The 20,291-nt window shown below is 51.1% G+C and overlaps 2 protein-coding genes across 5 annotated transcripts in view; one reads left to right on the top strand and one right to left on the bottom strand.

Annotated features, from left to right (window-relative positions):
* Positions 1 to 1,478: 1,478 nt before the first annotated feature.
* On the bottom strand, positions 1,479 to 5,051 carry IL2RG (interleukin 2 receptor subunit gamma). Its single transcript, XM_054289778.1, has 8 exons — positions 4,954 to 5,051; positions 4,034 to 4,124; positions 3,612 to 3,799; positions 3,350 to 3,492; positions 3,083 to 3,245; positions 2,540 to 2,645; positions 2,387 to 2,471; positions 1,479 to 2,286 (listed from the first exon to the last, which is right to left on the bottom strand). Exons 1-8 carry the CDS (start codon positions 5,042 to 5,044, stop codon positions 2,083 to 2,085), a joined length of 1,071 nt encoding a protein of 356 aa, XP_054145753.1. The 5' UTR covers positions 5,045 to 5,051; the 3' UTR covers positions 1,479 to 2,082.
* A 1,550-nt stretch (positions 5,052 to 6,601) lies between these two features.
* MED12 (mediator complex subunit 12) overlaps positions 6,602 to 20,291 on the top strand; it is a 34,826-nt gene continuing 21,136 nt past the window's right edge. For all 4 annotated transcript variants that reach the window (XM_054289420.1, XM_054289419.1, XM_054289421.1 and 1 more), the window contains exons 1-15: positions 6,602 to 6,723; positions 7,059 to 7,163; positions 7,987 to 8,178; positions 9,847 to 10,006; positions 10,574 to 10,749; positions 11,029 to 11,139; positions 11,706 to 11,960; positions 13,845 to 13,991; positions 14,296 to 14,395; positions 16,312 to 16,448; positions 17,183 to 17,314; positions 17,706 to 17,832; positions 18,446 to 18,675; positions 19,070 to 19,150; positions 20,011 to 20,184. In XM_054289420.1, coding sequence (XP_054145395.1) covers positions 6,625 to 6,723; positions 7,059 to 7,163; positions 7,987 to 8,178; positions 9,847 to 10,006; positions 10,574 to 10,749; positions 11,029 to 11,139; positions 11,706 to 11,960; positions 13,845 to 13,991; positions 14,296 to 14,395; positions 16,312 to 16,448; positions 17,183 to 17,314; positions 17,706 to 17,832; positions 18,446 to 18,675; positions 19,070 to 19,150; positions 20,011 to 20,184 — 2,226 coding nt within the window. In that variant the 5' untranslated portion in view covers positions 6,602 to 6,624. The remainder of the gene's footprint in view (positions 6,724 to 7,058; positions 7,164 to 7,986; positions 8,179 to 9,846; positions 10,007 to 10,573; positions 10,750 to 11,028; positions 11,140 to 11,705; positions 11,961 to 13,844; positions 13,992 to 14,295; positions 14,396 to 16,311; positions 16,449 to 17,182; positions 17,315 to 17,705; positions 17,833 to 18,445; positions 18,676 to 19,069; positions 19,151 to 20,010; positions 20,185 to 20,291) is intronic.

The raw sequence follows: 20,291 nt of genomic DNA, 5'->3' as shown, positions 1-20,291 counted from the left end.
GCTGTGCCAGGGCCCGGCTGTCTGGGGGCCCAGGTGTGCCAGGATCCAGCTGAGCCAGGGTCTGGCTGCGTCACGGCCTGGCTGTCAGGGCCCAGCTGTATCAGGGTCTGCCTGTCCGAGGGTCTGGCTGTGCCAGGGCCCGGCTGTCCGAGGGTCTGGCTGTGCCAGGGCCCAGCTGTGCCATGGTCCAGCTGTGCTAAGGTCTGGCTGTCCAAGGGTCTGGCTGTGCCAGGGCCCGGCTGTCCGAGGGTCTGGCTGTGCCAGGGCCCAGCTGTGCCATGGTCCAGCTGTGCTAAGGTCTGGCTGTCCAAGGGTCTGGCTGTGCCAGGGCCCAGCTGTCTGTGGGCCCAGGTGTGCCAGGATCCGGCTGAGCCAGGGTCTGGCTGCGTCACGGCCTGGCTGTCAGGGCCCAGCTGTATCAGGGTCCGCCTGCCAAGGGTCCGGCTGTGCCATGGTCCAGCTGTGCTAAGGTCTGGCTGTCCGAGGGTCCGGCCGTGCCAGGGCCCAGCTGTTGGAGGGTCCAGCTGTGCCTGGATCCAGCTGTCTGAAGGTCTGGTTGTCCGAGGGCCTGGCTGTGCCAGGGCCCAGCTGTGCCATGGTCTGGCTGTGCCAGGGCCTGGCTGTCCAAGGGCCCAGCTGAGGGTCCCACTCTTCTCTCAAGCAAGCAGTGATAGGATGGGAGTGTGTGCTCTTACGTGCCTCTGCCAGGGAAGGCTGAGGTTGGATATCAGAAGGAATTTCTTCCCAGAAAGAGTGATCAGACATTGGATTAGACTGCTCAGGTAGGTGGGGGAGTCTCTGTCCCTGGAGGTGTTTAAGGAAAAATCGGAGGTGGCACTTAGCGCCATGGTATGGTTGACATGGTGGAGTTTGGACAGAGGTTGGACTCAATGATCTCCAACGTCTTCTCCAACATAATTGATTCTGGGATTCTGTAAAAGCAGCTGCAGGGGACTGCAGTCAGTGTTGGCCAGAAAGGTCTGCTCATCTGCAGGGACAGCAGCAGTGGCTGAGGGCTGCAGGTGGCCCCAGAAGTGGTTGGAGAGCCCAGAGCAGAGCCCATTGCCCAGTGAGGTCACAGCACATCCCCGAGTGTGCAGGGAGCCTTGTGAGGCAGCCAGGAGGGGACCCATCCATGTGCTCGATGTTGGCTGATGAACACGCTGCCACTGTGGGACTGGCCCCTACCTCACTGTGTGTGAGAGGTCAGAGGTGCTCAGAGCTGGGGCTCCGGTGGTGCTTTCCCCAGACCCTGCAGGACGAGCCGGGGCAATCCCCTGGCTGGCAGAGCTTTAGTGCCACCGGAACTGGGGACACAGGGGAAGGAGCAGCGAGGCCTGGGGAACTGCCAGGATGACACAGGGGCTGGCTGGCTGAGCCAGCACAGGCAGGACACAGGAACAACCACAAAACCATGGATGAAAGGCAAAGAGGAATTTTATTTTCATTACCTCACCAACTGCAGGACCCCCCAGGCAGCACCCAGGCACATAAGCAGGGATGCAGGCACTGTGGATCTTGGGCCACCCTAGAGGATCACTGAACCTGCTGTTTTTGACTGTTTATCAAGGATTTGTGCAGTTGTGGTTTACCACTGTGATCTGATCTTTCCCACAGCAGGCCAGGAATCTCAAGCATGTTAAATAAGGTGCCACTAAGTCTATCACAGGCCTGTGTTTTCTAAACACAAGTTCTACTTACTGAATACACAAAGCTAAACAACATGAGTATGGTATATGTGTTTTCCCTACATCAGCTGCAAGGCACTTGAGCATGTTTACAATCTTTCTTGCCTATCTTTCCTTATTTTTCCACACTTAGCCCCCTGGGACTCCTCATCCTGTGTGTCCCCATCACTTGGCTAGTGGCCCCTGCCTGCCCAGCTGCAGCTGCCCTCACCAGGACACATCCCTGGGTGTGCTTGTGGGCACCTGGGAGCAGGGAGGGCAATTGGCAGGAAGGAAGACTGGGGGTCCAGGGCATTTGGCAGAGAAATGGCAGGAGCAGGGAGCAGGCCTGAGGAGCAGTAAGGTTTGGCAGCAAAGCTTTGGAGCATGGGGCATACAGGGGTGCAGGAGTGTGTCACAGCCTCCCATAGCTGTTCTGGTAGGGGCTGTGCTCACTGGGGGCGGCTGGGGGCCCAGGCATTGGAGGTGGTGCATGGTTGCTGCTGTCCCAGAGGGGCTCGTGGCTGTCCTTGGGTGGCAGCTCAGTCACATAGCAGATGTTCTCGCTGTAGTTGGGCTTGAAGCTCTCCACAACATCTTTGGGGACTCCAGTCCATTCCTCCAGGGAGCAGAGCAGGGTGAGAGAGCTGCCACCCAGCCCAGCCCCAACCCCACACAGCCAGGGTGAGCCCAGGGCAGGGCAGCCTGTGCCACCTTACCTGGAAATTGCCGTTGTGGGTGATGAACAGCTCATCAAAATTCTTGCTGGGGTTGGGAATTCGGGGCATCAGGATGACCCAGACCCTGTGCAGGAGAGGTGTGTTAGAGGGAGGAGCCCCAGTGCTGCTGCCCAGGCAGCTCCCCACGCTCACCTCTCCATGCGCACCAGCAGGATGACAAGCACCAGCAGCAGCAGGCAGGAGGCAATGGGGACCAGGACCGTGCGGATCCCAAACCAGTACAGATCCTCCACCGTGCCTGGAAGGAGAGGGGTGACACTGATCCCCAGACAGCAAGCACACCGCCATGGCAGCCAGGTGAGACTGCAGGTGGCCCTGCGTGGGTGGCCATGGCATTGCTCATGGCAGGGCTCAGCTGGGAACAGAGCATGGAGAAGGGGCCTGGCCCCAGGCACTGCCATCCTGTCACCATAACTAGCTGGTGACCCTGTCCTGGCCCAGCCATTCCCTCCAGTGCTAAGAATCCCCTGGCCAAATTCAGCAGGTCCCACTGGTGGGGTATGTTTTGCTTCCAGAAGTACAAAGGATGCTGCTGCCAGCACCCCACATGCCCAGATGGGTCTTGTCCCTAGAGCTGCTGCCTCAGGCCATTCTCTACTTGCTTGGCCATCTCTCACCTGCTGAGCCCTGCCATGCTCCAGTCCATCCTATCCCACTGCAGCCCTCAGAACTTACCCTTGCTGGTGGAGTTGCTGCCCCAGATGACAGGAACGCTCCACTCGCTCCAGAGCTGGGTTGTGCCGCAGAAACTGTTGATCTTGCTACGCACATAGAAGGTGTAGGACTTCTCATAGTCCACGCTGGGTAAGGAGAAGACACCTCCATTCACCGAGAGCTCCTGCAGAGACACGAGCCCTGAGCTGCTGGCTGGGACCACCTTGGAGGCTGGTGCTCAGCTCAGCCCAGGCACAGCCACAAGGGTGCCATGCCCAGGGCTCTCACCGTCCAGCTGGTGTCCTTGTTGCTCTTGTACTTGACAGCGTGCTTCAGGCACCCGTTCCTGGGGTAGGGGGAGGCCCAGGTCAGCTGCAGCTGGTTGTTGCTCATGTTGTGGAGGGTCAGGTTGACAGGCGCCTCTGGTTTCACTGCGAGGGACAAGTGATGCCCAGTGAGGGCTGGCCCCATGGCCAGGGCCCTGCTGCCAGCTGGGAGCCCCCAGGGGAGCTCTGAGAACCCACAGGGGGCTCCCCCCACCACTCTGTACCCAGGTCCTGCAGCTGCATGTGCTTTCTGGAGATCTCCAGGGTCTTGCCTCCAACGCTGGCATTGATGAGAACGTGGAAAGGCTGGAACTGGATGAGCTCATTCTTCTTGAAGTAGCAGCCGACCCTGACACCCTGGTGCTGCAGGTACTGCTTGCACTCCACTGCCTTGTCAGACGTGTTCTTGTACCTGTGCCACACTGGGTTACCAGGACTCCCCAAGGCCTCACATGCCCCAGCCCTCACCAGGACCCCCTCCCCAGCACATCCCACCCTGCTTGCTCTGGAGACAGAGCCTGCCCCACCCTGGGCTTGGGGAGCAAGAGAGGCCTGATGGACCAGCAATGCTGGCAGCAGCCTCCCTGCACAGGGACCCAGTGCTGGACACTCTGCTGTAGGACTGGCCATGGGGCAGGGCACCTACCAGTAGAAGAGGGAGTAGTTGACTGTGGGCATCTCTTTGTTCCCCCACGTGCAGTTCATGTACTCCTCGTTGAAGAGGACACACTCCACTCCTGCAAGCAACAGACACTGCTGGGCATGGCAGTGGTGGGTGGCTGTGCCAGGGCCCAGGGGTGCACCAGAGAGACACGGCACATGCCAGATCCCCACGGATCCCTATGAATGTCCCTCTGTGTGAACCAAACAAACTCATCAGCCTGCACTGCATGGGCAGGAGAAAGCCAGGGTCGAGCTTTCCTGGGTTCTAATGTAACACAATGGAGCAAACAGGCTGCTTCTACACCTGGAGATGGAGGGCACCTTCCCACCAGCCCAGGAGGTCCAGGGATACAGAGGGGCTTTTTCCACAGAAAGCTGTTGTTTTACTGACAGCCAGGCAAGGAGTGCATTTTTTTCTCTGAAAACAGTGGCTGGGATGAGAGTGCCAGGTGGAAAGAAACGCCTCTGTGTCCTGTCCCCTTCCTGTGCACAGCACTACTGAGGGACCAGGAAGGAAAGGGCAGCTGGTGCAGATCCACTGACCATCCTGTCCAACACCCTCACATGGCACAGGCCAATAGGATCTGCCAGTAGAGTGATGGGGCAGGAGCACTCCCAGGGGGCTGGTGGGGTCAGAAATGCTCCAGCACTGCAGTGGGCACAAGGACCCCCCAACAGGGCTCCCTGGTACAGCCTGACCCTCCTGGCAGCCCCACCGCAAGGGGCCATACAGGTGCTGCAGGTCCTGGGGCACATCAGGGGTCGCAGGGTCCCTGGTGTGTGCCACAACAGCACGCCAGCCCACACAGCCCCACATCCTGTCCTCACCCGCCATCACTCGGAGCTCCAGTCCCCAGCCCCAACCACAAAAGGGGCCCGTGGCCTTCCCTTGTGCCCCCTTACCTGGCTGGCTGTCGGCAGCAGCAGCGTAGAGACCCAGCCCACAGAGGACGGGGAGGAGGACAGGCACGAGGAAGGCGCCAGGAGCCGCCATGGGGGCTGCTGAGCGGGGACGCGTGAGAGCAGCCTGGGCCAGGACTGCCGGCTTCCGCAGCGCTCTGCTTCCTGCCCACGGCACTGCCTGCACCCGGCGCCCTGCGTGCCCCTAGGGCTGCCTTGTGGGGCACTGCTCACTCCAGAGGGGCCCCACGGCTCATCCCGGTGGGATCCCACAGCTCAACCCACTGCAACCCCATAGCACATCCCAGTGGGACCCCATGGCTCATTCCAGTGGAACTCCATGGCTCATCCTGTTAAAAATACGTTAGAAACTGTTATAAAATAGTTGACAGATTGTTAAGCATGTACTGTTAGTTTGGTTATTATATTGTAAAAGGGGTTAAAAGGGGAGTTATAAGGTGTACCATAACACACCTTAGGAAAGTGCACCAACCCCAAGTGAAATGAACCAGCCTGGACAGAGCTGTAATGGCCAATCGAGTGCCTTAAACCTTCGTGCAAATGAAGGATACAAAAAGAAACCAATCCAAAGGGACAAAAAACAGGATAAAAAGGGGCTTCTGACCCACTGAGTATGTGCCGTTCCACCTGGTACATCGCTACATCGCTGCTGAGCAGCCGCAGCGCCGGCGCTGCAGCATCCTCGGCGGGAACGCTCCTGCTCGGCCCGCGGCCCCCTTGCTTTGGGCCTTTCTTTTATTATAATAAATGCTGAAATCACTTTAGCCCCGGGACCCTGCTCTCGTTTTTAACAATCGCACTGGGACCCCACAGCGCATTCCACTGGCTCATCCCACCGGGACAGCGTCACCCTCCCTGCTCAGTTCCCACGCCTCACACCTCCTGGACCCCTATTTCATCTTGCCGTGTTCCCGTGGCTCACGCTGTAGGGCTTACCGCCCCTGGGCTGCCCCAGAGGCATGGCTGGGATGGGGATCCCAGCGCCCAGCCCGCCTGGATCCCTGGCAGCATCACGGGGAGGCACCGAGGCAGTGGGAGGGGGCGGCTGCAGGAGAGTCACAGCGAGGCTTGGTGCGTGTGACAGTACGGCCGGTGTCCGCTGCCGGTGGTGCGGTGATGGCCGCACCGGGGGTGTTGGTGGCCGGGCCTGGGGGTGTCCCGGTACGGGGGCAGGGGGTGGTGTCACGTGATCCTCTCCGGACAAGGCACCGGCGCGGCGCCTCCGCCGGGGGGCGCGCGCGCGCCGCTCGGGCTGTCCCGTCCCTCTTCGACACTTTCCGTCTTCGCTCGGAGCGGGTTCGGGCCATCCCGGCACTGCTCGGGACTCTCCTGCGGCGCTCGGGGCTTTTTGTCCTCGCTCCTCCCCGCTTCGGGGACGCTCGGCTCTCTCCGTTCACTCTCGGATCTCTCCGGCTGAGCTCGGTACTCTTCGTCTGTCCTCGGTCCAGTCACAGCAGTACTCGGGTCTCTCCGTCAATTTTCGGCATTCTTCGGCAACACTCGGGCCTTTTCGGCGACGCTCGGGATTCTCCGTGCTCCTTCGGCCCGGCTTCGGCGGCGCCCACCTGCCTCGGCGCAGCGCGTAGCGCGCAGGCGCGGGCGGCGCCGGCGGCCCTTGTTGTGGCCCGGCCGCCCCCGCCCGGCCGGCCCGCCATGGCGGCCTTCGGCGTCCTCAGCTACGAGCACCGCCCGCTCAAGCGCCCGCGCCTCGGCCCCCCTGACGTGTACCCGCAGGACCCCAAGCAGAAGGAGGTGCGGGGGTCGGGCGAACGTGCTGCGGGGACCCGGGGTGCAGGACCGCTGTGCCGGGGCCGGACCTGAGGGAGCGCCGGGTTAGCGGCGCGGGGCCGGGAACTGGGCGAGGGGGCGCCGTCCCACCGGGACCCCGGGGTGGGGGGCGCCGGCCGGGCCGGGGGAGCCCCGGTGCCGTGTCCCGGCACTGCCCAGGGCGGTGCCTGGTAGCGAGGGTGGCGGAGGTCGGGGAGCAGCCGGGCCTCGCCTGGTTCAGCCCCCGCCCTGGGGACGGAGGCGGCGGCGGTGGGCGCGGAGGGGCCGGGCCGGGCCCTGCTGACCGTCCTTCCCCGCAGGATGAGCTGACTGCGCTGAATGTCAAGCAAGGCTTCAATAACCAACCGGCGGTCTCTGGGGACGAGCACGGCAGTGCCAAAAATGTCAATTTCAATCCGGCGAAGGTGAGAGACGTCCCGACGGTCGAGGGCGGGTTTGGGAGGGCAGGCGGCTGGATCTTGCACAGTCCTGGGTCTCGTTCCTTCCGTGTGTCGAGCACTAGGAGATCTTCCCCTTTTGTGTGGGTGTTTTTAAGACTTGACCCTCCGTTTCTTAGAATCCAAGTTCTGCATTCGTTTAGAAGTGTGTCCCACCTCTGAGAGAGCAGGTTCTTGTCTAGTTCAGTGCATTTTAGGGGCAAGTCTGTGTCTGCAGTATTGGTTAAGCCAGCATCTAGGACTCCTTAAATTCTGCTGTTAAAGCACAAGGCTGTGATAGTAGGAGAGAGAAACTCCTTATTGGCTTGGTTACATGATGGCCATAGTAAAAGGAAAGTACGATTTCGTGAAACATCTGGAAGTTTAAAAATGGGAGTTATATAATAGGCTTCAACTCCATTTTCCAGTCTCTGAAGTCAAGATGTTGACTTCCTGACAAAACAACTAGTAATGACCTGGGTTGGAAGGCAATCAATAAGCACAGGATATTTGCTTTCCTTGGCTGACTTCTGTCTGAGGAGCCTTCTGTCTGGTTTGACAGGTATTTTTTTAAAGGGTTGTGTCCATCTCAACTTGAATCCCTGCTTGATTATTGTATGAGTTGTCTAGACACATTAATCTCTGCAAGTATAACAAAGGAGTTATTGGCAGTTACTTTGTGTTTCAAAAGTTGATACTGGTGAGACTTCTGGTAGTAGTGATAAATGAGTGATAAATTTTAAGCACACTGCTCATGTCTTTGACCTCTGAAATTTAATGAATCCTTTTTTTTTTTTTCCTTCTCCTCCAGATCAGCTCCAATTTTAGCAGTATTATTGCAGAAAAGCTACGGTGCAACACCCTGCCTGACACGGGCAGACGGAAACCCCAGGTCAATCAGAAGGATAACTTTTGGCTGGTGACAGCACGTTCCCAGAGTGCCATAAACAACTGGTTCACAGATCTGGCTGGAACTAAGCCCCTCACTCACCTTGCTAAGAAGGTATGTTACAGGAGAGGCAGCCTGGCAGGGCAGAGAATTTAATTGTGCTTGTTTTTGGAGGTTTTCTGAAGGTCTTTACTGTTTGGAGAAGTTCGTTGTCTATACAGCTTGTGAAGCTTTCAGCTTGCAGAGTGGATGTGGGATTTGTAGTGCACTGACTGTAGTCATCCACACTTTGAGATCTGGTCTTTAGGCTGTTATTTTGAGGTGTGTTCAGCTTTGCCTTTTGGCTTGTAGGACACGACTGATTTATTTTAAGGTTCAGTTGTTTTTCCAAAGAGCTGCCACTGTTGCCTTTGGTCTGTTGTTTAGATTAGGACATTTCTGTTGTGGAGGGTTTCTCAAGTTCTCAAAAGTCTTAGTGAGAATTACTGAAAATAATCACCTAAATGACTTCCCAGATTTCTGTTGCAGTGAGGTGTTTCTGCTTTTCAGCAGAGAGGAGTACCTGTGCTATCACTTGGTCTTGGCCAGGCTACAGTATTTCTATGCCCTGGAGTTTAGGGGTAGATATTCCCCTTATAGCTGTGAATTCTGTAGAGTATGAAAAAGGGTCTTACTTTGGCATTTTATCAGGCCTGATAGCAAGGGAGATAGCTCTCTCTCAGGGGTAGCCTACAAAAAAGTGCTTGTGAGTCTGGTATGGAAAAATCATAACTCCCAGTTGCAAAATGGTCTGAGTCATTCCTGGAGGGAAAATAAAGTAATCAGATTTTCCCAGTATCCTGACTCTTTATAAACTTAGTCCTTCTTTGTGTTTTGACCATCAGTTTCCTGAGGTCATGGTAAAAGCTTGAACCTTTCAAGGTTTTCTCCTGTTTTCCTGCTATGAGCTCCATCCATTTTTGTGAACTTGGATGTGAAAGAGTGGCTGTCAGTAGCCAGGTAGTCTGACTTTGAGGCATCAGAGAGCAATTGGGAAGGATGTAGGAAACATAGCATAAATGAACATCAGTAATTTGGGGACTTGAAGATACCTGCCAAATGGACCTGGTTTTTGTGAATTTTTTTCATTCCTCTGTGAAAACACACATACTTTCACTCTCCAGAGTATTGTGTGGAAATGAGCCCCACAGCTGTACTTTTCCCTGTGATGTGTTAGTGTCTCCTGGTTTATAGTCCTGCAGCCTGGTGATTTTACTGCTATCCTCCTGTATTGTATCTTGAATTTTGAATCTTGGATTAATGAATTCTTTTCCTGCTATGTACTCAGCTCCCTGTTTCTCTCAGTCTTCTGTTGAGTACTCATGATACAGTGAAATTTCTGTAACCACTTGGTCTTGTATACAAAGTGAAGAGTCCTTCCTTCACTCTGCATGGCAGATACTCTGTTACTGACTCAGTCTGTAGCTTTCATAGCTCTTTATGTGCTCTCTGGAGGATAACTTCCAAGATGTTTGCAGAATTCAGGGGATGGATTTACCGTGATGTAATTATATGTTCTGTCTTCTTTCAATTTGTTTTGTTTCTGTTTGTACTGAAATGCAGCTCTGGTACTGTTGCTTTCTGACCACAAGTGAATTTTGGCAGCAGGCTTTTTTGAGGTAGAGGTACTGTGTTGCTCTGTTGCCTTTTTGCCTTTTTCATACCTGCAGCAGGTATAGCTGCTTTAGCTGCTTCATTTATTCCAAGTGCTTGGTTCAGTTTTCCTTCTCCATTTCATTACAGGTGCCCATCTTTAGCAAGAAGGAAGAGGTTTTTGGTTATTTGGCCAAATACACTGTTCCAGTAATGAGAGCAGCATGGCTCATCAAAATGACCTGTGCCTATTACGCTGCCATCACGGAAACGAAGGTGAAAAAGCGTCATGTCATTGATCCCTTCATTGGTAAGCACTCTGTGGGCAGCGCTGCCTTTGGCCAGCACAGCTGTTTCCTCCTAAGCCTGCTCTTGCTTACTAAGAGGTAGCCTGGAAATCCAAATAAACTTGTTTCCTGCTGATAAGTCCTTGGGTTCTGATGAGAGTAACTGAGTAACAGGGCCACCTATGAAAGTACACTGAAAAATAAGTCTTAGCAGCCATAAATACTTCCTGGGAGTCTTACTTTTCTTTCTCCCTGTTAAGTTCTACTGAGCTCCTTTGCTGCCTTACCTGTTTTTTTCTTCCATACAAAGATTGTCAAGTTGTAATTTAGTGATGACTGATTAGCTACTTCCCAAGTGAGTATGTACATTTCCCAGAGAATTTTGGTATGTTACTCCCTGTTTGTGTTCCCAATTCCATTAAACATTACTGGATCCAACATCTTTGCATCCTGGCCTGCTCCAGATTGCTGTGGTCTAGAAGAGTTCCCCTGACTGTGTTCTGCTTTTTTTGGCTTTCCACCTATGCACCATCCTGATTCTTTCCTGCTCCTCTTTGCCACAGTGCTCACTGCTAACCTCTTTTTTCCAGAATGGACACAGATCATCACCAAGTACCTGTCAGAGCAGCTGCAGAAAATTGCAGAGTTCTACAGACAGCTCCCAGGGCAAGGCTGTGGTTCACCATCAGGACCAATGCCCCAAGAGGTGGAACAGGCTTTGAAGCAGTGGGACTACAATGAGAAACTGGCTATGTTCATGTTCCAGGTGAGGGACTGGTGGGAACTGCTGGGTTGGTGTGAGCAGAGGAGGGAAGGGAGAGTGGATGCCACATGATTTATTTCTGCAAGATGCTCTCTTTCCTAGTGAATAGACCACTAGGACCAGATGCAGTTTTGAGCTCAGTAATAGGACAGGGGTAGCACAGAACTGTGAAAACTTCCAGAGTTATTTCCACTGTTGGAGTGCAAGGCGGTGCTGCTCAACCTTGCCTTAGTGGAGGTTACTTCAACTTCACCCATTTGCTCTGCTTTTATCTGTGTGCAGGATGGCATGTTGGACCGGCACGAGTTCCTCACGTGGGTTCTGGAGTGCTTTGAGAAGATTCGGTCAGGAGAGGATGAATTTCTGAAAATGCTCCTTCCTTTGCTGCTGCGGGTGAGAAATGCACTCTCAGCTTGCTTTAGGAGAGTGCTCACTTCTGCTTTGGCCATCCCCTTCCTATTGCCAAAGGGGATAATGAGCTGTTTTGCACCAAGAACACCAGGGAGTGTCCCTGTGAGCATCCTTCTTAGCTCATGCAAGGATGTCTTTTTAGTGCTGCTCTTTTCCAGTTTTTATTCTCCTTTATGCTTTTTCCCTGCACTGGACTTGGTAATCCCAGCCCATGCCACAGCTGTGATAGTTCCACTGGCTGTGTACCAGTACATGGAAACTGCTTTTTTCTTTCTTTCTCTTGCAACAGATTCTGGGCAAATGTTTGAATCTCTGGGAAGGCTGGGTGTGGGTACATTTTTACACATTAAATCATTGCCAGAGAACATTTCAAGGCTTTTCCTGATGCTTAGTAGCCAGTGGGTGATCCGTGATGCTAAGGAGCTCTCTGTAAAAAGGAACTGCCTCTTCAAGGCAGTGTCACACAGTGTAGTACATTGGGAAGGTCGGGGTTTTTTCTTGTGTTCCTTGTGACCAGGATGTTTGCCCCTCCTTCATGTTCCCTGCAGTACTCTGGAGAGTTTGTGCAGTCTGCGTACCTGTCCAGACGTCTGGCCTACTTCTGCACCCGCAGGCTTGCCATGCAGCTGGATGGTGCTGGTGGGCACCCACCACACATCCTGTCTGCCCAGACAGGGACTGCTCTTCCTTCAACTCCCACCCCTCAGCCAGCTGCAGGGAATCCTCCTCCCAGCCCTTTCAGCGACTTATTGCTGTGCCCCCAGCACCGGCCGGTGGTGTATGGGCTCAGCTGCATCCTTCAGGTACGTTTCAGTGGTGGTGATCCTGGGTTCAGCAGGGACAGTTTGTGTGTCACCACAGAAAAATCATTACAGTCTGAGTCAGCAGCTTTGTAAGTACAGAAATATCAAACCATGATTATCTCTGCTGATGTGTTACAGAGCTTTTGTCAGACAGTGCTGTAGCAGTGCCCTTGACTGACTTGCATAAGAAAAATGGTTTGGAATAGAGCCTTTTGCTCTACTCACAGGTGTCCCACATGGCTGGGAAAGCTTTACAAAAGAAGGGATGAGAAAGAAAGAAAGGGTTATTTCCCATATGTATATCAATAACAGGTATTCATCCAGGAGAGGAAATTATGCCAGAAATGAAAGTGCTTTGTAATTTTGTCAACTCTTAAGAACAAACATCCCCCTCATCAGAAAAAAGTTCCCACAGAACAAAAAAAAAAAACAAAAAAAAAAAACAGCCCACAACCAAACAGCCCCTCCTACTTTATGGAAGAATGTGGTGATTTAGGAGTGGTAGCAGGCTGTGAAAAGGAACTACTCTAAACTCATAATCTTTGTAGGTGGGATTGATTAAATGTTACATTGCAATAAAAGGGCAAAGTTGCCAAAGCCTTACTGATAGATGTTCAAGGAACTGGTGCTGTTGTGACACTGTGGGATTCAGTTCTTACTGTCCTTGTGTCAGAAAGAGGCAATTTCTGTTCAGTGTGTGCATTCATTCATGATTGTGTTTTTCTCCTTCAAGAGGAGAGTGACTAGGTGAGGTGGGTCCATGCAGGAGTGGAGATTGTTTCTTCCAGGGGAGAAAAGACTTGTTAAAGCAGAGAAGGTTCCAGAGAGTGCAGAATGGAGCAGGAGTTGGAGAGGAAGAGAGCACAAAGCTTGGGAATCTGCTACTCAAGAGAGGAACTTGAAAGGAAGGAGCCCTGGCAGGATCAAGAAGCAGCCAGCCAGCTCTCAGAGAAAAAGAGGAAAAGAAAAGTTCTATAGTACAGTTGGCTAGAAGTAAGGACCTTTCTAGAAGCAAGGGTTAGAGAGCAATGCAGGGTTATAAATAAACATTTTGCATTCTTATTAAGTCTTGTTTGCTTTCTGGTCAAGATGTTTAGAGGGTTGGGTTTTTTTCCTATTTTCTATGTGATAAAACATGTCTCTAATATAAAAATCCTGTATTTGGAGAGTTGCTTTAGGGAAAACAGATGAGCATATGCACCTCAAAGGTTTGTCTGATTTAGAGTTCAGGCACAACCTGCTTAAAAAGTTGACGTTGGTAAGTAATAGTCTGATCTTTAGTATGTCTCAGTGGAAACAGGTGCATTTCTAAGAATTTCCATAATTCTAAGAATGTGCATAATAAACCTTTGCTGACATGTTCTCAAGATAAGCAGATTCTTTGGTTTGAGAGTCTAAAACAGCTTTGTGAGCCAGAAAATGTAGGGGAATATCATAGGAGCTGTTCAGTGAAGTTTTGTCTGTGTTTATTTGAGTGTACAAGCTCATAAAAGAATGAGAATGCATATACCATGGTATAATTACTATAATAATCAGACTTGTGATTATCAAACAAAATGGTTTCATTAATTTAGGTCTGTTACCTGATGTTTCTTCTCAGACTTTACACTTGATGACAGTTGTAAGTCACCAATGTAAATGCCCCTTCTGGACCATGAGGGTTGGATTGTGCATTGGGGGTGTGAGTTTGTAGGATCCAAAGGGTTTTTCAGAGCTTAAAAAAAAAACCAAACAAAACCAACCCACCCAGATAGTAAATATGCTGTATAGAGGATAATGAGTGCCTTGGTAATAGGATTAAGTAGTGGTTAGTTCTGTAGAAATGTAACTTAATTGTTTTGACCTTAATTTGCTCAGTGATACTGACTTTTTTGTCTGTTGCAGAGTATAATTCTGTGTTGCCCCAGTGCCCTTGTGTGGCATTATTCCTTGACTGATAGCAGGATAAAGACTGGCTCTCCATTGGACCACCTGCCTATAGCCCCATCCAACTTGCCCATGCCAGGGGGGAATTCAGCCTTCACACAGCAGGTGAGCTTCAGAAAAGGGAGCTCTTGTGGTTTGGATAACAGCTGCATCTTAGCTCTTTCAGAATTTTCTTTTCATGTTTTCTTTTCATGTTCATCATCTGTGATAAGCAGATCTGGAGGTGCTGTCTCAATCCCTAGGAATTAAGTGCTCTCATTCTGCTGTACGCCAAGTAGTAATGTCCTTGGAAGATGGGCAGAATCTGACCTTAAGTGGAATTGCTGTCAGTCCCTTTGTTTTCTAATAATTTTGTTCCCAGGACTTCTAAGGCATCTTTTGTGTGTTTACCCAAGTCCATTGTTTCCAGGTTCGGGCAAAGCTGCGCGAGATTGAGCAGCAGATAAAGGAGCGTGGCCAGGCTGTGGAGGTTCGCTGGTCATTTGACAAGTGCCAGGAAACCACAGCAGGTAACTTGCTGTAGGTTAACGTTTCTTTCCCCCTGATCCATGTGCTATTCTGACAAAACTCCTGTCTGGCTATTCTTCTTGATTTTTTTCCTATTTACTATTGTTTGTATTTACTGTCAGCAGTAAGACATGGCTCTTTTTCTTTCTAGAGCAAAATCTTATAAGGGTCCATTTCTCCAGGTATAGGAGGAGTTTCTGTTACTAGGAGCTGGAAATATTTACCAGGGAGCTGTACTCTTGTCAGTGTGCCATGCTCTGATGCATCTCCCTAAAAACTGCTGCTGGCCACAGTGAGAGTCAGGATATTAAGCTGGATGGACCCCTGCCTGACTGGTACAGCTTTCCTTGGGTAGTGAGCCCAAGCAATGAGCTCACAGAAACTTCTTATAGAATCATAGAATGGTCTGAGTTAGAAGGGACCTTAAAAATCAAATGGTCTCAATTCTCCTGCCATGGGCAGGCAAGCCTTCCCCTAGATCTGGTTGCTTGGGACCAATCCAGCCTGGGCTTGAACACCTCCAGGAATGGAGCATCCACAGCCTCTCTGGGCAACCTGTGCCACACCCTCACAGGGAAGAATTTCTTCTTAGCATCTCGTTTGAGTCTATCCTCTTTCAATGTAAAACCATTCCCCTTTGTCCTGCTCTTGTAAAAAGTTTCTCTCAGGATTTCTTGTAAGTCCACCTTAGTGTGGTAGGTGACCCTAGAGCCTTTTCTTCAGGCTGAACAATCCCAGTTCTCTCAGCCTTTCCTCCTAGGAGAGGTGTTCCATCCCTCTAATCACTTGGTGGCCTCCTCTGGGCTTGCTCCTCCAGCTCCATGTCTTTCCTGTGCTGGGGAGCCCAGAGCTGGAGGCAGCACTGCAGGTGGGGTCTGACCAGAGTGGAGCAGAGGGACAGAATCCCCTCCCTTGACCTGCTGGTCCTGCTGCTTTTTGGGCAGCCCAGGACACTCTTGGCTTTCTGGGCTGAGAGTGCACATGGCTGGGTCCTGTCCAGCCTCTCATCCCCCAGCATCCCTGAGTCCTCCTCTGCAGGGCTGCTCTCCATCTGTCCATCCCCCATCCTGGATCAATACTGGGGTTGCCCTGCCCCAGGTACAGCACCTTGGCCTTGTTGAACCCTATGGGATTCCCAGGGGCCACTGCTGGAGCTTGTCCAGGTCCCTGTGGATGTCATCCATCCTTCAGGACTATCAACCAAACCACTCAGCTTGGTGTCATCTGCAAACTGCTGAGGGTGCACTTGATCTGTGTCTGTCACCACCCATCACTGATGTCCATTGGGACTCTGGGCTTTGGTCACTACCATCTGGATGTGACTGTCCAACCAGTTTCTCATACACTGAACAGTCCAGCATGCTGCTGCTGTGTAGACCCTCCCATTGTCAGAATGAAACAGTATTTTGGTGGCAGCACCAGCCATGGAGCCATGTATTAACAGACTGCACCCATCTGTTATTTCCAATGTCATTGCCTGTGAGTGGAAGGATAGAAGAGAAAATAATCTCTGCTCCAGAATCTCTTTCTAATGGTTGTTCCCGAGGTCCTGAAGTCCCTTTTGATTGTTTTTGGACTACACTTGTGACTTCATCTTCTTCTGTGGGGGAGACCAGTAAACTCTGAGGGCTGACCAGGCTAGCAAGTTTCATGATTTCATGTCCTTAACCTGGGCACCAGGAATGCATCAGGCTTCCCTTAGACAAGGGTCCATCTGGCATTTGGATAAAGGGTCCAAACCCTCTCTTCCACTTAAAAGAGAATCACCTATAACTACAACCCATCTTCCTTGTGGAACTGGTCTTGATATAAGGTGTAGGCCTTTCTGACCTTAGCTGACCTTGGCAACACATCTGATGTTGCTCTGGTCTGTTGTACCAGGTGCCAAATACACATTTTCTTCTCTGTTCTCTTCTAGGTTTCACAATTGGCCGTGTCTTGCATACCTTAGAAGTTCTGGACAGTCACAGCTTTGAAAGATCTGACTTCAGCAACTCTTTGGATTCCTTGTATAACAGGATATTTGGGCTGGGTCCAACCAAAGACAGTCATGAGGTGCTCTGGGACTTGGCTGCTGGGCCCTGGTCTTGGATGTGGCTGTGTTCTTGTTTATAACCACACTGTTATTGTCCTGTGTCTGCAGAGAGCTGACTAGGTAGTGGCCTTTGGCCAAGAGACGTGATCTCCATTGAAAAGAATTGCATGCAGCTCTGTTAGGGAGGTACTAAAATGAGAAGGGGGAGTCTGTGCTCTAGAAAGTCCAACAAATAGATGTAAGCTTGAGAGAATTCACTGATGAAGGGTGTCAGTTTGCATATCAGATTGGTGCTAAGGACTTGTTATGTCAGTACTAGCCTGGTCACATTTTAGGCTGGCTGCTGATTCCTGGGAGCTCCCAGTTCAGGTTCCTCTTAGCCTTGGAGCTGATGTATTTATGATGTGTAGGACCATAGTGCATCCACTACTGCAGTGGTTCCTGAAGAGGGCAGGGCTGGCTGTTCATATACTTTGTATGAGGGTGTTGAGAAGTTGTGTTTTACTCCGTGCTGTGATTAGAGAGATGATTTTCTGAAGCAGAATCAGTCTGGAGATTTTTCAGGGGCTGTGGACCTCACATTGCAGAATGCAGTCAAAACAGGAGGGCTCTAGCTTGACATGTGTCCTTCCTGTTAGGAGGAGGGGAATGTAGCAGTGTTCAGTCCCTGTTCCGTGGGGAGCAGACCCACTGTTATATCTGCTCCCCTCTTCTGCTTGGCTCAGGTTCTCACTGCAGTGCTTCCATCCCCCAGATCTCCCCAGATGATGATGCAGTGGTGGCCTTGCTGTGTGAGTGGGCTGTCAGCTACAAACGCTCGGGGCGCCACAGGGCCATGGTCGTGGCCAAACTCCTGGAGAAGCGTCAAGCAGAGATCGAGGCTGAGGTAGGTCTTTATTCCTGGGAGGCTGGGAGCAGTAAAGGAGAGCTGAAATTACCTAACTCCTGTTACACTGACAGGCAAAGGCTGATCTGCACAGTGCTTCTTGTCACTGGTGCTGCTAATTATGGCATTTGCTCCATCTGACCAATGTAGGTCATAAATGAGCTTGTGGGATGGTGCATATCCCATTTCTGGGATAGATTTGAGGACAGCTGATTGCAGTGCAAAGGCACTGACATACTTGGAGACTGTGCAGTAGCTTACAGAAACCTGTGTGGTGGCTTGCTTATAAGAGCAAGATAGAAAAATTCTCTTCAAGGCTTCTTCTTTGAGATATGTGGATGGGAAATTTCTCCTCTGTGTCAGCAGTTGGTACTTTTTTCTGTTTCTACAGAGATGTGGGGACTCTGAAGTCGTGGATGAGAAGGGCTCCATCTCCTCGGGCTCTCTGTCAGCAGCCAGTGCTCCTGTCTTTCAGGATGTCCTTATGCAGTTTCTTGACACTCAAGCTCCTATGCTAAGTATGTAATAAGAAATTGTGGTCTCCCAGTTTATAGCTTTCCCTCTCTTAAAAACTTTGAATTTGTGTGCAGTTCTCTTGTGTGTAGGTATGGGGTGTATCTAAATTCTCTATCTGGCTTCCTTGCAATTCAGAGCTTATCTTGGTGAGGGAGGAAAAGCAACTTGCAGGGCCAGATGACAAAAAGATGGTACAGAGGCATTTCTGTTAACAGAGCATTGGCCAAGGATAAACGAGTTTAATCAGGAATTACTTCAGGCTGAGAACTAAAGGGAGGTTTTGCACTGGTGACAAAGCTCTGGCTCTGATGGGAAGTGCTGCAAACAGGTTAAGTGGGATAGGATAACAGGTCTGAATGATGAAGGCAACTGTTGGTACACTTAAGTCCAGCGGCTCTGGGCTGTGACATTGGAGAGCTTTTGGCTTACTTAATTGCTAATTTTTGAAACTGGACTTTCTGCTTTTAGTCCCTGCTGTAATCTCAGAACTGTGTATCAGTCACTGTGTTGACATCTCAGGAAATGCTTTCCCTTGCCCTCGGTTAGGTGGCTGATGTTGCTTATGGTGGTGCAGAATTACTCTGATAGCCCTGACTGTCTGTGTTGTCCTTTCAGCTGATCCTGGGAAGGAAAACGAGAAGGTGGAGTTCTTTAATCTGGTGCTGCTGTTCTGTGAGCTGATCCGACATGATGTCTTCTCCCACAACATCTACATGTGCACGCTCATCTCCCGGGGTGATCTCGCCATGGACTCTCATGGGCCTCGCCCTCCCTCACCCTTTGATGACCCTGCTGAGGAGCATGACAGGAAAGAGACAGAGGGAAGCAGTGGCATCAAGCTGGAGGTGAGAGCATGAGCACCAGGGCCCTCCTGTACATCTGTGTTGTACTTGCCTGTTTTTACCAGCTTTGCATCCTCCTTGCTGTTGCCTACTGGAGAGTGTGCCACTGACTGCTGCTCTTCCTTCCCTCAACTTATTTCCTTAGCATTTCAATTAAAAATTATGTTCTAAGGGACTGGAAAGGACTTGCATATTGTAGAAGGGTAGATAGGAGAATCTTGCATGGCTTGATACAGAGCAGCATATTATGAGGTATATCAGGCTCCAGCTTGCCAGGCACCATGGGTGTGGTGGCATACTGCTGTTACTGTCCAACATGGACATTAATGTAGTCAACAAATATTCTCTTGTTCCCTGATGCATCACTGAGATGTAAAGCTGCTCTGTCTGTTCCCAGGACACAGGTCTTTCAGAGCCCATGGACATTGACCACAACCCCAGCATGCTCTTTGATGACATGGAAAAGACAGACTTTTCGGTACGTTCAGCATTTCCTGTTACTCAGTAAGTAAAGTCAGCGTGTTGTGGTGAGCCCAGGAGCAGCATGTGCCTTGCTTTGTGTGTCTGCTGGAAGTGGCTGGGTTGTAAGGCAGTTCACATTGCAAAAGGCCCATATCACCTATTTATGTAGGTTGGTGTTCATCAGGGCAGAGTGAGTCCCAGTTGTTCCTGGAGCCTCTTATGCTCTGGCTACTGCCAGCCCAGTGTTTGGGCAGGGTAGGAAGTGGGCTGCTTCAAAGTAGATGGGAAGTGAATGGCCATGATGGTATCAGATTGGAAGTTCCCAGTTGCAGAGGTTTTCTTGATCCTGGAAGAAGACACTACTCTGCTTTCATCCTACTGTGTGGCCTTCATTACTACTTCAGGGTTACAGTTCTTCATATCTGTGGGCATGGTTCATGGTAGCAGAACACTGTGAAGCACTAAGCAGTAAAATTAACTCGTGGTGCTTGCAAAATCCCTGTGTGCCTACATCTTTCCAGCCATCTCTGACCTTTCAAGGTACCTGTCAGCCAGGTGTGATGTAAAGTTACATGCTTTCCCAGAATCTCACTTCTGTGGAAGGGGCTGTTCCAAAACTCTAAGCTATGAATTTTTTACTCCTATTGTGTTATTTCCTCTTGTGTTTAACCTAATATACAACATGGACCAGAAGCAAAAATAGGAATAGTCTCTTGGCACATTACCTTGGTTTTTGCTTTAAGAACTGGCTGGTTTTCCAGCCCTTCCTTTTCCTACTCCTTTTTAGGCCTGAGCAGAAGTACATTCCTTCAGCAATCTTTACTGTTGCATGACCATGTTTCCTAACTACATTTTCTTGTTCTTATGTCTCCCCAGATGTTTTCTCCACCAATGCATTGTGAATCTAAAGCCAGCCCTTCCCCTGAAAAGCCAGATCCTGAAAAGGAAGGAAAGACTCTGCTGAAGGATAAGTCTGTGGAAGGAATGCTAGCATCCCTATATGACCAGCCTCGGCACATCCAGTATGCAACACACTTCCCTATTCCTCAGGTACAGGACCTGCTCTTGTCCTTGTCATGAGGCTGCTGTCTCTCCCTGCTGTGCCTGGCTAAGGAGTAGTTCTGCTTTTCTGGATGCCTCCTTGTTTACTCCAGAGA

The sequence above is a fragment of the Melozone crissalis genome, unplaced genomic scaffold (assembly GCF_028551555.1).
Source record: "Melozone crissalis strain CALT ecotype California unplaced genomic scaffold, PUWL_Pcris_2 ptg000068l_1, whole genome shotgun sequence".
NCBI lineage: Eukaryota > Metazoa > Chordata > Aves > Passeriformes > Passerellidae > Melozone > Melozone crissalis.
This window is presented reverse-complemented; position numbering and strand designations above follow the sequence as displayed.

What these genes read in the sequence shown, in the direction of transcription:
- IL2RG (XM_054289778.1), bottom strand. Translation starts at nt 5,044, where the DNA reads ATGGCGGCTCCTGGCGCCTTCCTCGTGCCTGTCCTCCTCCCCGTCCTC. An exon ending in AACTACTCCCTCTTCTACTG is followed by an intron (nt 3,800 to 4,033) that starts GTAGGTGCCCTG and finishes AGTGTGGCACAG; the next exon opens with GTACAAGAACACGTCTGACA. An exon ending in ACAAGGACACCAGCTGGACG is followed by an intron (nt 3,246 to 3,349) that starts GTGAGAGCCCTG and finishes GTGTCTCTGCAG; the next exon opens with GAGCTCTCGGTGAATGGAGG.